Source organism: Struthio camelus, chromosome 3 (genome assembly GCF_040807025.1).
Source record: "Struthio camelus isolate bStrCam1 chromosome 3, bStrCam1.hap1, whole genome shotgun sequence".
Taxonomy (NCBI): domain Eukaryota; kingdom Metazoa; phylum Chordata; class Aves; order Struthioniformes; family Struthionidae; genus Struthio; species Struthio camelus.
The window spans coordinates 139,172,235-139,187,033 of NC_090944.1; the positions used below are offsets into that span (position 1 = coordinate 139,172,235).

The following is a 14,799-nucleotide window of genomic DNA, read 5'->3' on the forward strand; positions in this document are numbered from 1 at the left end:
ACAGAACAAATTGTGTTGTCTGTGTCGGAGATTCTCAGGATATGGAAAGCAAGAAGTAAACAAATTTATTTTAATCATAGTTCTTATTAACCATTCATGTATTGGGTATAAGAAGTTACATTTTAATTATGCCTACTGTTACTAAATAATAACTCTATTATTAATGCAAACATTTGATTCTTGTTTTAATCCTACTAACTTTGGTGGTTACTCTTCAAACTGTGGAGCATTCTATCTTTCAAAGACTCCACAGGTTAATCTGGCTTGCTTCTTGGCATGCCACGTAATTTCTCAAATTCTTGCAAAACAAGCATAACAGAATCTTGCTGACATGTAGTATCAGCACAGAGTCTCAGAACTAAGTATGAAAGTTGTACTTTTAAAAGGTGTTTGCATTTTGGATTGCCTCATATGACATAGTTAAGTTAGTGGATTTTTCTAAATATACAGATATCTTATGTATGTGTTGTAGGCACATTTCAGAGGTATCTGAATATGTGCTCTAAGCAATACTTTTTATTTTTTCGCTCATGCTGTACTACCTGCTCTTTGTTTTTTTAAAAAAAATCAGATCTGTAAAGAGGTAGTGCCTAGAGTATCTGGATTTGCACACATTACAATGCTTTGTCGACCTCTGAAAAGTTTTCTGGAGTATAAATGCTGATGCTTTTCTTTCTGATCTTTTTTCCTATTTTGATGCATTCAAAATAAAAATAATATTTTTTACTGAATAACTGATTTTCCCTGGATATTAGTGATGCTTGTCTGTGCAGATCCAGGAGACAGCATGATAATGAAACAGCATAAAAATAACTGGTTTTGTAGAGCAGTTTGGGAGGGATGACGTTTCAAATATTGAGTTGCTTCTGAACGATACAATCCCTTTTATACAGCATGGACACTTATCAGGAAATTACATGACTTCACAGAAAATGCAACATAAAAAAAATGTAAAAAGTAAGGAGTATGATGAATATGGTCATTATAGTGATGAAAACTTTGGTAATTATAACGAGGAAGAAAAAGATGAAGATTTTGCTGATCAGCTCAAACAATACAGGCAATCTAAAGAGACTTCCAACCCTGATTTAGGACCTCCATTTCCTAAAGAACCAGTGAAAAAACAAGGGATGAAAGGGATCCAAAAAGGTAAGATAGTTTGATTTGTTAATCTGTCAAAATCTGTCAGAATGTTAATGTGTCAGAATGGAGCTGTACAATTACAATGATGGAAAAAAGGTGTTAAAACAATTTATTTATTTCATCTATAATAGAATATGTTTCTCACTGTATCTTTTGTGCCTTTAGTTGGCTTTTAGTCGCTTCATCTTTCTTTTTCCCTCTTCCTTGGATCTCTCCCCTCAACGAATCGAGCTTCAGTAAGCAGCTGCAGTAATGAGAGGTGGTAGCAGTTTTGTCATGCATCATTTCAGGATCTTTGCGTTGTTAGCAGGACGAAGAAAGCTGCCAGTGGTGAGCTATGAGTTAGCAGTCTCCCATCACTAAGTGATATGCTGTTCATCAGTAGGGAATAAAATGATACGTTCACCCTGTATATATTGAGGAAGAAGGTCAAGTGTTCTCTAATGAATACATGTTTTAAAAAAAAAAAAAACTACCAGAAGAACGAAGTCCAAAGTCTTAGTTGAGTAACTGCTTGAGTTAGAAATCATAGGGCTTTAAAGTGACTTGCTGATGCAGTATGTGAAAAAGGTAAGCTCTCTTCATTTGCTACCATGATGATTTGTTGTATTCTGTTTTGACTTAGAAAAAAATAAATGGGCAAAGGATTAGCAGAATCTTTTTAAGTGAGACAGGAATGATTTTCCATGTGTTTCTTGGTAACATTGCATAAGGATCTCTGTCTGCAAGTCGTCTAAGATGAAGTCAAGGCATTGTCAATAAAATCAGCCTTGCTGTGGCAGGATGACTCTCACCTGTAGCAGATGCGATGGCAGCAGAAATTTCTAACTGGTTCTTTATTTTTAAATTGATGTTAAAGGAGATGCTCTATCCCAGTATTTTTAGTTGTGACCATGACTGCTCACCTGCTGACAGCTGGATAATTACCCTCTTGGAACAGATGAAGCTTCCAAACAGTTGCCATTAAACACTTTGGTATTCAAAGCTCTGCTGCCGTATTTCTTAGGTTATGGTCTCAGCTTCCTTGTATGTTGTGATAATGAAACAGGATATATATACCTAGGTGCCAAATGTACTGGTTAATTCTGTGTTCAGAAAGTGACCAAAGGGTAACAAAATTGATATTCCTGTTTCTGCAAGAGGCGAAGTTTATCTGAAGATGATGTGCAACATTTTTGAGTGAAAAAGCAAATTATGCATTCGACCGAGAAATGAGAGGGTGGTTTTTTTTTTTCTGATTCATGACCTTTGCTAATATCTATCTTTAATTTGGGGTGAGACAAGATGCATTTTTTAAAATAGAGGTGAGTTAAAGAGTAAATATGGAGAAAAGTACTGATTTAGAGAAGAGAATGGTTCTTTATGGTCACAGCAGAACAAGCAGTTTCAAAAATGCATATGTTTGAGCAATGACAGTGGCAGCATCAGAGAAGCAAAGAGAGGCAGTCGAGAACCTTTGACCTTGCTCTAATTCAGGAGAGTAACTGTTAAAAGCGGTAAGCAGACCAAGATTGCCTTAGACAATGTTACGTTCACTATGAGACTTAACACTGACGAGGATTACAAGAGGGTTCAGTGAGATCCTGAGTGATGAGGAAAATCTTAATCAGTTGTCTTTTGTAACAAAGATGTAATTAAGAAACAAAAACAAAAAAAGGAGGTCATTTCCTAAATGAATGGGGGGGAGGAGTGAGCGCCCAGTAATTAGTCATTTCCTTTCCATTTCTTACCTGGAGGAACTGAGTTAGTGCTGCTGTGAACTAAAAATAGCTATTCCCTGAATAGAAACTGTTACACAAGGATAGATGAGCCCAAAAGGATGTTCAGCTAACGAAGCGTCTGAGGAAAGATTGCATTACTTAGGACATACTCGTACCAAACAGAAGAAAAGGCTACCCTCTATCTTGTCTCCTGTGCAGTCATGTTGTTCATATGACCTGATGTTCTTCTCATTTTAAGATGGGATTGACAACTTCTCCTTCATGGTGGCCAATTTGTGTTGTTACTGGATTCCAAAAGCATTTGTTCATTTTAGCGCCAAGATCCAGCTAGTTAATTGCCACAAGTTACCTGGATGTGCAGCAGCAGGCTTTCTGGCCCAGAGGAAGCCAAAGGATCGCTTGTCCTAAGGTGGCTTCCTAATGATGTTGTGCATATCACAGAGAGTAGCTAACCTCCTCCTTCCTGGTATGACAGCAATGTACGGTTTGACTCCCAGGGAACAGAAAACAGAGTGATGATTTTGCCTGCTTTCTAACCCTGTGCTCCAGCTTGTACATTTTCTACTACAGCTACATCAATGCCTTCTGTTTCTTCTTTTCACTCTCCAGCTAAGGATTTGCATCTGATTGTTTTTTAAATGTCTTTTTTTTATGTCCTTCTTAAATCTTTCTTGCTTGATAACAACCGGAGAAAACTTACAGATGGTTGTTAAACCACTTCTGTTTAGAATATTTTTGCATCCTTAATAGGAGAACTAGTAAAAGCCAAATTAGGTATAAGATGAAGTGTTACATTTTTGCACAACATAACTTGGTTGTCTATGATGGGAAGCTGTAACGGATGTCTTATTTGGAACCAGGACCCAGGCCTCTACTATTTTGGAAAGAAAACCTGCAATGAAATAATGGGGAGAGAAGGAGGGAAATACATTTTAAAGGGAAGAAAGGGCAAAAAATAACAAGGATTTTTTTCCCCAGTAAACCATTTCCTTGCGCTCAACAGTATTTAAATGTTTCTATTTTGGAAATAATCTTGAAAAATATTGCTAAAGTTTGGCTCAGTAATCTAATGGATTTCTTGTGAATGAATTTTGGTATGGCATCAGTAGCCCTGATAGTGTAGTGCAGTTGAGCTGTAATTCTGTCATTCGTGTCATGGGGTAGGGAGGGTTCCGTACATCTAGTCCTTTGCAGGAGCACTCAAACCTCCAAGATTTGAGAACTGTTTCTATAAAATACACCTGCCTGTACTGATAACTACAGATTACCTGGGGAAGGGAGGTGCGCAAGCATTGCATTCCGCAGGCCATGAATTATTTCAATGTGGATTCTTTAAGCGAGCCAGGTATTGGAGAGGTAATAGCATGATGTTGTCCTCTTGAAAAATTTAGAGTTGAAACGTGGTATTATTTGAAAATGACCACCTCAGATTATTTCAAGTATGTGTGCTGGTTAGAAATCATGTCTGTGCTTCTAATTGTGGGAAGCTGTTTTGAACAAGATAATTTATATGTTCAGTTTGCCAGTCTGCAAGTGATTTGAAGAGCTTTTCAAAGAGCAGGCGGTTCCACAGAATTATAAACGGCTGGTGTAGTTTTACTTGCCAACTCATGACTCAAGCTAATATTTAGGAATTCAGACTGCAAAAAGGAATACTTGGTTTCTGTTAAATTCGTCCGTATTTGATGTCACTTGAGTAGATAACCATTTTTCTATAGTTTCTCACATCATTTAAAGAGAGAATGAACCTGAAAGTAATCCTCCATCTTCCCTCTTACTAATCATCTGAACTGTTTCTTTCTGTTTTTCAGGTATTTCTCAAAGGGGTAATAATTACCATGTTGGTCGAGGGCGTGGAATGCAAAAGAAATTGAAGCGTAAAGATCGTGGCAGAGGAAGAGGGGGCAATAAAGGATCTGATGGCTTTCACGAGGTATGTGGAATTAAAAGTTAAATTCCTAATGTATTTATTTGCAAATGACTAGATATTTTGGTTTAACGGAAGAGTATTTAAGTATATATGTGTATGTATATTTTTCACCTTTTGTTCTCTTCTCTTTAGAAAAGTTAAATCCCTTACTGGAGTTTTCCAGAACTTTATGTAAAAAGTATAGTTGATAACTGAAACTAATGCATCATTTTCTTGTTTGTCTTGGAAACATGTATGAAAGACTAGCAGAAAGTGGTTTATGAGGTTCGATTTTGAATGGGATATTAACCTATCAAATTAACAAAATGTTGGTTTGTTTCTGAAAGATGACATTTTGCTACTACCAGTTCAGCTGGGGTTTTTCAGCCAAGAAAATGGCCGTTTTCACAGCTTTTACTTGTTTTCATCTGAATCGTGAAGAATTCTACTTCTTTTTCCATAGCTTTGGCTGTGGAAATGGTAATATACATGACCTTTGTTTTCAAGTCATAATTCTTTGAACAGAATATAGAGAAAACATAACGTTCAGTATTACCGCTTGTATTCATAGTTTTGTCACTCCAATCAAACTTAAACTATATAAATGAAAGAAATACAAAATTGATGATTAACAGATCAAATCCATCCATGGCCAAAAAAACCTATTTGAGCAAAACTATATCTAAATCTATATACCACAACGAGATAAGATTCTAAGGCAACGTTAGTTCATCTATCTCCCTCTAAAACATTGGAGCTTTTCCTCCCTCCCACGTTCAAGAATGCGTGTGGCTGGCTTCTAGTTAAAAACATGCATTAATGTATAATTCAGCCATGTTGTGTTTTTGTTTTTTTTTTTTCTTTTTTCTTTTTTCCCCTGTGTTCTCCGGACAGCCTAACTCTCTGGGGCTTCTGGGTGGTCCAGATCAAATTTTCCTTTCCCTGCCCTGTATGTGGTAGGGAAAAGGGAAGCCGTTTGATCTGTTACGATGCCTAGTTTATAGAACTCCTCCTTCCTGTTTCTGTAGAACATGCCCTGTCATCCAGCTAAATCTCCCAAGTTGTGGGGAAGGGTGGAGACGAAGAGGCAGCTGCAGGCAGGTCCCAGCAGGGCTAGAAGACAGAAAACAAAAAGCTGGGCTCCTGGCTACAGCAAAATAATGAATTCTGCAACACAGATGCTGAGTTCCCTGGTATGTTGGGTTAAATGTCAAAATTCCTTAGCTGCACAATTAAGTCCCTGGGATCTGAATGACACAGTTGGAGCATTTCAACCTTCGTAAAGCCATTGTTTCAAGCGCTTTGCGGAGTGGGACAGTCATTGGTTTACAGTGCTCCCAGGAAGACTTGGGGGATTGTTTCAGTGTGATATTTATGTTAACCTTGAAGAGGATCAAGTATTAGCTTCAAAGTTTCATTGTCTGTAGCAGTGATATTTCCTCAATTTTGATGTATTCAGAGTAGAGAATGGATCTTGACTGCTCCGGGAGTAGCATTTCTAGCTTGAAGATTTTGCTTCTCAATGTACCCAAATCTGCTAATCATTCTTAGCGTTAATGTTGTATGGCATTGTTTAATTTGCCGAGCAAAATGAGACCAGGCACTTGATGTGCTGATGCTCACGTTTCACCGTGTGACTGCTTTGGAGAACCACATCCACTCCATTTCAGAATTTCCTACTCGGAGGTCAGTTCCTTCTGGATTTTTGTGAAAATCGGAAATCCAGAAAAGCCTGACTTCCACTATAATCCTATCAGTAGGCAACCACCTCGTGTTGCAAATAAGACTTTTTTTTTTCTACCCTCTGCTCTGTGTCACATACAGCAGCTTACTAAAGGTCATCTACTTCCTTGACTTCTTCCCTAGCTCAGCCAGGCCCCTCAAAACCTGTCCCAGACAAGCTGCTCACCCTGCCATTCAGACCAGGCTGCTCGCTTACCTCCTCTTCTTCAAACTCCTATTTGCAGTGCAAGCTTAGTAACCATGTACAGACTGACATGCAGGAGCAGCAGAGTGCCTGACCGTCTAATTAAATGAGTTTACAACAGTTCCTCTAGCTTAAGTGCAGATGCCACGAGGGAATGAAATCATAAGAGTGAACAATCCTTTGCCCTCGCCAGGTATATAATGAATCTTACATGGTAGATCATGACTGAATTGGGCTGCTTCTCTGCTTTGCTTCATATATTATAAGCAAACAAGTTGTTTTTCTTCTGGTGGAGGGGAAAAATGAACAAAGGTAATCTGGACGCGATAATTACATGAGAAGCACATAGAGGGAAAGAATTGACAAAATATTGCCTTGTGGTTATGATAAATATGGAAATCTGATGATCAAAGTTCATCTTCTGACTCTGCTACAGGCAATGCTCCTGTCTATTCAATTACAGATTTATTAAAATAATAACAAGAGTAAATTAATTTGTTTGAACTTCACAACATGCCTAGTGGTTACACGGATATATATATATATATATATAATATGAGATTTGATCACAGTGGACATGTGAAGGAGCTGTAAAGATAGTCAGGAGCCTAAGCTCTCGTATCTACGTTGACAATTCAGGACTTCCTCGCGTCCGAGAGCAATAGTAGCAAGACCTGCAGCACCTAAGTTTCTGCTCAGTCTTGCTTGCCTGCTTCCTTCCCAGAAACACTGGTGACTCGCCATTCTCACGCATGTGCCTAAAATCTTCCCACTCATCACATGAGGGAGCAGTTCTGTCACAAGTGTAGTGGCCCACTCTCAATTTGAGGCAAGGAGGGTGGTGGAAGGTGGACGCTGAGGATGTGTTCAGACCCCCGGGTAAAGGATGCTGGAACTAGGTGTCGTCTTTCTGAGCTTTGTCTTTAAGGTGAAAATGCCAGCCATTAGTCAACATGTTTATCGAGTTAATTGATTAGGAGTAAGAGCTGAGCTTTTGTGGCCCACAAGCTGTTAGCACTGTGGAATTCCGAAAAGCACTCAGAAATATGCAGTGTTTGGGCTCTCACGTCACTGGAAGTTATTTATTTTACATCAGAGCTATGGAAGTGGTGGCGTCCACAGGGGTAGTTACCAAAGCATGCATGCATGCAGAGGAGCGCTTCATCAGGGAGTGGCTGGCATTGACTTACTGGGTGCTCGTGAGTCAGTGCCCTTTTTAAAACGAAGTGCTAGATGCTTTCTCCATTCAGTAACTTGTGCCCGTTACATTGTAAGAAGTTTCTGATTTCGTTGCATTTATAAGAGAGTATAAGACCCGGTGTTAAAAGAGCTAAGAAAATGTATATGTATTTGCCTTTACTTTGAGGTGTGGTTATAGTAATATTAAGAACTTAAATCATGGTGTAGTTAATCCTGTTTTGGGTAACTATTGCACTAAATACTCTATAATATTTTTGCAGCTGCACTTAATAAGTGCGCCTCAATAGGATGTTCATTTTTCTTACAGGATGGCAAACCAGTGAAGAAATGGGTTAATATGAGTCAGGAATTCATAAATCAGCATACAGTGGAACACAAAGGCAAACAAATTTGTAAATATTTCCTTGAAGGGAGATGTATTAAGGTAATTATGCACTGTGTGTGTCAGTCTGGTCCTCTTCTGTGAGGAAGAAGACGAGATGTGCCATTCTCTTTAGTTCAGCTGATGCAAAGAAAACTTGCATGATGAAGCTCAGTGTTTTGTGGCTTCTGATGTTTTATGCATTTATAGATAAATGCCAACAGAAGAGCTTGTGTGTAAAGGTCTGTTTCTGTTACAAATTTAAAAGTATAACAAATTATACTAAAATGATTGTGTTCGCTTATTAGTCTATACAGTGCAGACTTAAACTGACAATATATCATTTGTAAATATATATCAAATCTTGTAAGTGTGGAATCTGTAAGTAAGCAATGATTTCTGAATGTCTTAGTTTATCTTTTGTTATGTGGTGCTACTAATTTTGAAACATTGGAGGAATCGCTTAATTATGTATAATTATTCATCTCTCTAAAGTAAAAGTGATGTTGGGAGAGTAGTTCCCACCTTTACCAAAGAATTGAAGTCATCTTCCTTCAGCCAGCAAATGGAAGGCAGCAGAAAGAAGAGAGCACTATTTAGAGCAGTCAGCTGTCAAGCAAAAGCCCCAGCGAGACAGTCTGCTCTTGCATAACAATTTTGCTGTTGCTTCATTTTGAAGCTTATGCTGCTGTGGAGCTCTGATGTCAGAATAGTCCAGTCAATTATAAAACGCAATTAAGAAAAACTCCGTGCTTCTCGGCAAGCAAGCGCGTCATTTATTTTTAGTTTCTCTGCGTATTTAGTGATAGATCATTTTCTGTTTCTTTTTCAGATGGTGAAAGTAAAAGTGAAAATTAGTATGCTTTTCCCAAACCAGGGGGAAATTGAAAGCAATGCATGTATTGATGGCTTTATATGTTTTAGTGTTAACGTCCATTGTGTTCAGTAAGATGAGTATTTGCTGCCACCTTCAGTTTTAAAACAAATAGCTGTAAGAGCATTTAGTGTGTTTTTTTTCCAGAAAATAATTCCAAAGATTGTACAAAACCTTTCCAACAAACTGATCCTAATATATAAGATGATATGCTTAATATAAAACATCATATTGTTTGGACTTCGTTCTTCCCATGTTAAAAAATCTAATACTTTGGACTCTCAGTTTTCCCTCGCTCCCTTAAAGCAGTCATATTTTCTGATCAATTGCAGCAGTTGGTTGTATGGAAAAATAACAACAAATTTGTTTAATGCTTTTTTTTTTTTAATGCTATTTCCTAGGTGGACACAAAGAAGAGAACTGGTGCTATAAGAGTAGCTTGTGTTCTGTGGACCATCAGCATATATTCTTTTGAACTCAGATTCAGGAACTCTCTCTCTATGGCCAGGCCCCCATTCATAGTTTTTCAGGGACATGCTTATGATATGGTTCTGTGTTCATAAAGATAAAAAGTTTAAATTCAGCTAAGGAGGCTGTTTTTCTTTCAATACGGAATGGAATTATTTGGCATTTCAGACTGATAATGTTTCTCTTGTTTTCTCATTTACAGGGAGAGCAGTGTAAATTTGATCATGATGCAGAGATAGAAAAGAAAAAGGAAATCTGCAAGTTTTACATACAGGGTTACTGCACCAAAGGAGAGAACTGCATTTATTTGCACAATATCCTTTAACAAAAACTATACTTGAATTTAAACCCTATTATTTTTTGTTTTAGCATACCTTGACTTTCATTTAGCTGTTTTTACCTGTTTGTTATACAATGACTTGTACAGTTGAAGACAGGAAATATGTGTGGTTGAAAAGGTGTTTTTCGAAGGGGTGTGATGTGATTCTACTGCAGTTTTTTAAAAGAATTCTTCATATACCTTGAATATATTAATAAGTAAACTGATACTGTGATATGTCTGCTTTTGTGATGATCTGTGACAAAGAACACACATGTTTGGACTCTTAAAACCCAGGTTAGGCTTGCAAGTCTGGCAGATGGAACCATTGCAAACCAGATGGTTTTAAATTGTGCACAAAAATTTGGAAAATCACAGTAGTATTTCTGCAGTTGTTTTTAAGAGCATAATGATACTTTATTTTGTGTAAACTAAGGAAGTATCTAAGCTATAGCTCTCAGCATCTTGTCTATGTATCTATGTTCTCTTCCCTTTCTGTTTTTCCACTCCAAGACTCTGTTCCCATCTTACCTGCAGTGAGCAGGTATTCTGATGTATAGTCCATCCCTTCATTTTGTTGATCAGAATGTGATCTCAATGCAGATTTCTCCCAAATACATTTCATCATTGTTTTTCTTCTTTTATGTGCATTCATGTAGTTAGAACTACTAATACTGATCAGCTTTAATTTTAAGTAAATAAATAGGAAATCTAAAGTGCAGACTGAAAGCTTATATTTACTCTTAACTGATGTGAATGATTTAAATGGTGGTTATTTCTTTTCTTAAGAGATTATACCAGAGAATAGGTAGATTTACTATAGTAAGATTTTTTTTTTTTTCTCCTTGGATACTCCGGAGAAGAGAATGATATGAAATTACTGGTTTGGTTTAGTTTTTACAGTTTTTTAACATTTTTAAAGATTAAAAAGCTTCACTTTGGATGCATTTATGTTTTTTTAAACCTTGATCTGTTCTTGTTTGTTGTAAAGTATTTGTGTTTTATTCTGGAGTTGAGACCATCAACTTCTTAATCACAATATTAGAATCAAGTCAAAATAAAAATTAAGGCCACAGTAACGTAGCTATTAGTAGAACTTTAAATGAAACTAAGAGGCAAGGTGATTATTAGCTTACAAAATTCTTAAGACTTTGCTTTGGAAAGATTATGTACTGAGGAAGAACTGAAGGATAGCTGAAAGCTAAATTTCATAAATTTGCCAAATAATGCGAACTACAGCCTGTGTTAGGAATCCTTAATAAATTGCTTACATGAATTCCCTTGCAAGTTCTACCATACAGGAGCAAAATGCTATCAAGGAGATAAGTGCAAGTTTTCTCATGCTCCCCTGACTGCTGAAACAAAAGAGCTGTTGGATAAGGTAATTTGTAGTCTGTAAACGAGACCTATTTCTAAAAGGTTGGGCTGGAGGTTTCAGTGGGAGTCTGGGGGAGTACGATGCTAAAGACTAACGATGTTAAACATTCCTGTTTCCCAGACTTTATTTTGCGCCCCCTCCCCTTTTTTAAGAAATCTTCATGAACTCTGTAACAAGAAGTGTAGCTTTATGGCTAGCTTTAGCTATCTAAAAGTTAGATTGTCATCTGAATTACTACTGCACACAGGGTGGAGAAAGGAACAGGGTGGTCCCTATGAATAGTTCATCAAATCCTGACCTCTGTTTTAAGTAGAATGTTCCTGTCTCTCTCCAGTTACACTGCAAACAAGCCGTAACGGAAAAGTGACACAAATTTAACCTTGAAAACATTATGAATTTTAGAATACGTAATTCTTTCACCTAAAATTACTGGTCAGAGGAAATGGACCTTTGTAAAGTTGTCCTTTCCTGACTCCAGAAACTAAGTTTTCTTCCTGACTGTTGAATCAGTATCCTATAGGACAGAAGTAATAATAGATTTATAATTCATCGGTGCTTGGTATCAATAGATAGTAGTACTGTAACAGATAGTTACAGTCAAATGAAAAAAAGCAAGACTAAGTTGAATTGCATGCACTGCAAATTTAATAAAGGGTTTTCTACGTTGCCTTGTTCTAGGTTTTGAATACTGAAGAGGAACCACAAAATGAAGATGAAAAGGAACTGGAAGAACTCAGAAAACGTGGCATAGTTCCTCTCCCTAAGCCACCACCTGGCGTTGGACTTCTGCCAACCCCACCAGAGCAATATCCGTTTTCTGAGTCTGATGCAGAAAATTTTCAAGATCCTTCAGGAGAGTATAAGAAAATCCCATCTCTCTTTGAAATAGTTGTGAAGCCTACTGTGGATTTAGCGCACAAAATTGGAAAAAAGTAGGTTTTAGTATTTTCTGTAGAGCCCTTCATAAGAAGAAAGCATGGATATTTGAACAGTTGTCTGCATTTCCATCAAAAGCGTATGCTGAGTATATTGCTAAGTTAATGATATGTCAGATATTGGCTATCGTAATTATTTATTTATTGAATGCTTTCCATGGGTGACAACTGTTGCTGAGCCTTGGCCTTGCAGAAACTAACTCCATTAGCTCTGTTTGGGGCTGCGTGCCTGCCTTGCCTGTCTCTGTTTGCAGTTGAACAGAGTTCATTCTCTTTCTAGAATCTTTTGTAGTTAGTGTTTTCTTGACTGAAGTCAGTGGAGACTCCTGATGGCAATTGTTGGCCTTGGGATGTTTAAAACTATTAGTTTCAGCAGATGTTTGGTTTTCCATGTGCTGATAACTGAAAAAACGTGTTCTGCTTCTAGACAGGTTCTGTTACGTGTTGTGATGTATTTGTAATGTAGGCAGTTAGTATTGCTGAAAATGATTTTGCTTTTTTCAGACTTCTGTGCAAGTCTTGATCAAGTAAGTTTGAACAGACATCTGTAAGAGGGAGGAGGAAGAGATAGGTGATGGGCTGTTGATCTGTGTAGGTGCAAAATTTGATCCATTAATTTTTTTGCCTACAGGCCACCAACCTTCTATAACAGCACATCACCACCAAGACCACCTTTTCAGGGCAATGACCCACATTCTCAGCATATGTATAATCCAGGTTCAAGTCCAGGGCCTGGACCTGGCATGTCACAAGGACACAATGGACCGCCGATGCACCCAGGTTCTCCTGGACATCATCCATGCGCCGGGCCTCAAGGCCCAGGAATGCCACAGAGTCCTCCTATGCAGGGTGTTCCACCAGGCTTTTTAGGACCACAGAACCAGACTGGTATGCCTATGCAAGCACAGCAAGGTGGTCCACCTCTAACACCACCGGGTCTTGGTGGATCTTACAATGCCCCAGGAGTTCAAGGACATATGGTGAATATGCCAAGAGAGAATCATTGTCCTCCGGGGCCACAGTATCAGCAGATTCCTGGTGAACGGCAGCCGAATATGAATTATGAGCCTATTCAGAACCCAGCTGACTTCTATGACAATTACTATTCTCATCAAGCTGTACATAACTTCCAGCCAACTAATAACTCTGGTGGTAAGCACTTTTCAAAATGGTTGTTCCTTGACACGATGTTTTGCAGTTGTGCAGTATTAAGGCATCATAGCCCCAAAGCTGAGCACTGAAAAAATTTTGAAGAGAAAGCCATTTCTCCTGAAATGTCTTCAGTGCATATGCTTTTTCAGCTGATGCTTTCTAAACATGTGTAACGTAATTCAAGTTAGTTCAGTTTGTTCTTTGTTTTCTGTTTTAACTCCTCTGCTGTAAAGGCTTATATTGGCTATCAGCTAACTGGTGTTTTGGTACTGCAGATGGAACATGGCATGGTGAATTTGCAGATCACCAGGCTCACCTCATGGCTCAAGAGTCGCACACAGGTGGAAGTGAGTCAGACTGCATCAGTAAAATGGGCCATAAACCAGCCATTAACGTGCCGGATTTTCTTCCAGCAATGCAGAAAGCCCTTTATGTAAGACTTAGTCAAAAGCATCAGGAAGATGGAGACTCTGTCAGCAGCCAGGGTCAGAGGACAATGAGCAAAGAAGAAGGTAAGGTTAATTTTGTTACAGTTTGAAACATTCGTATTGACCATATATTAGCCTAGAACAAATGCATTGGTTTGGATTTTCAGCATGTTGTCGTTCACGATTATTGTGCGTGCAGAAGTACCAACTCAAATAATGATTTCAGCTGTAGATACTCACTTTCCTTCCCAGCCTGTTCTAGGGTTTTAGTATGGGCTTAGCTAATGCATTTCAGTTCAAGGTAGAAAGATCGGTAGATAATTTGTGCATATAGGTTGTACTTTTAAAAGGTTTTGTTGTTCATACATCAATTACTTCTTAAAATCCTTGATTGAAACAGAAAGGTTTATTATTTCTAACTTCCAGTGCTGCAAGCTCATCTTAGATTCTATTCGTTCTGTGGCACCTCTTGATCTTTTTGCACGTTCTGTTTCTCTAGAGCGGTATCCTTTCTCTGCAGTCTCTGAATTTTGCAGTGTTTAAAACTGAGTGTCTCTGTAAAGCAGAGAACGGAGAGCAGTAAGTCTGCAGATGAGATTCAGCCAGCCAGTCCCTTGACCTGCTCCCTGCTGCACTCTTTTCTGAGGGTCCTGGAAGTGCTTCTGTCCTGTGACCGAAGTGCATCTTTTGTGAGACCAAAAGGGATTTGCTGTATCAAATGGTTACAATCATACTGCCAATATAATTCCGCTTGAATGGGGAGCAAGATCCGGAAATGCAGCCCTTCGTGGCTTCATACAAAACCAGAGTAACCTATTCTAACTGAAGGATTCTCACCAGTGCTTTAGAATGACTGGTCCTCCGATGTAGAGGGTTTTCACAAAGCAGCAGAAAACAGAAAAACTTTACTCTTTTAGCTGCCTCCTTGTAGCTTTACCGTGTCACTCCCTTTTGTTGAATATTTATGTGATACAGCTAGCAGTG

At 38.2% G+C, this 14,799-nt stretch overlaps 1 protein-coding gene across 3 annotated transcripts in view; it reads left to right on the forward strand.

Moving 5' to 3' along the window:
- Positions 1 to 14,799, forward strand: part of ZC3H6 (zinc finger CCCH-type containing 6) — a 40,395-nt gene that overhangs the window by 22,395 nt on the left and 3,201 nt on the right. For 2 of the 3 annotated variants that reach the window (XM_009686838.2, XM_068940459.1), the window contains exons 4-12: positions 894 to 1,149; positions 4,676 to 4,797; positions 5,802 to 5,966; positions 8,208 to 8,324; positions 9,806 to 9,917; positions 11,194 to 11,303; positions 11,979 to 12,232; positions 12,867 to 13,387; positions 13,663 to 13,899. In XM_009686838.2, coding sequence (XP_009685133.1) covers positions 894 to 1,149; positions 4,676 to 4,797; positions 5,802 to 5,966; positions 8,208 to 8,324; positions 9,806 to 9,917; positions 11,194 to 11,303; positions 11,979 to 12,232; positions 12,867 to 13,387; positions 13,663 to 13,899 — 1,894 coding nt within the window. The remainder of the gene's footprint in view (positions 1 to 893; positions 1,150 to 4,675; positions 4,798 to 5,801; positions 5,967 to 8,207; positions 8,325 to 9,805; positions 9,918 to 11,193; positions 11,304 to 11,978; positions 12,233 to 12,866; positions 13,388 to 13,662; positions 13,900 to 14,799) is intronic. The other variant, XM_009686839.2, reaches the window with a different exon arrangement.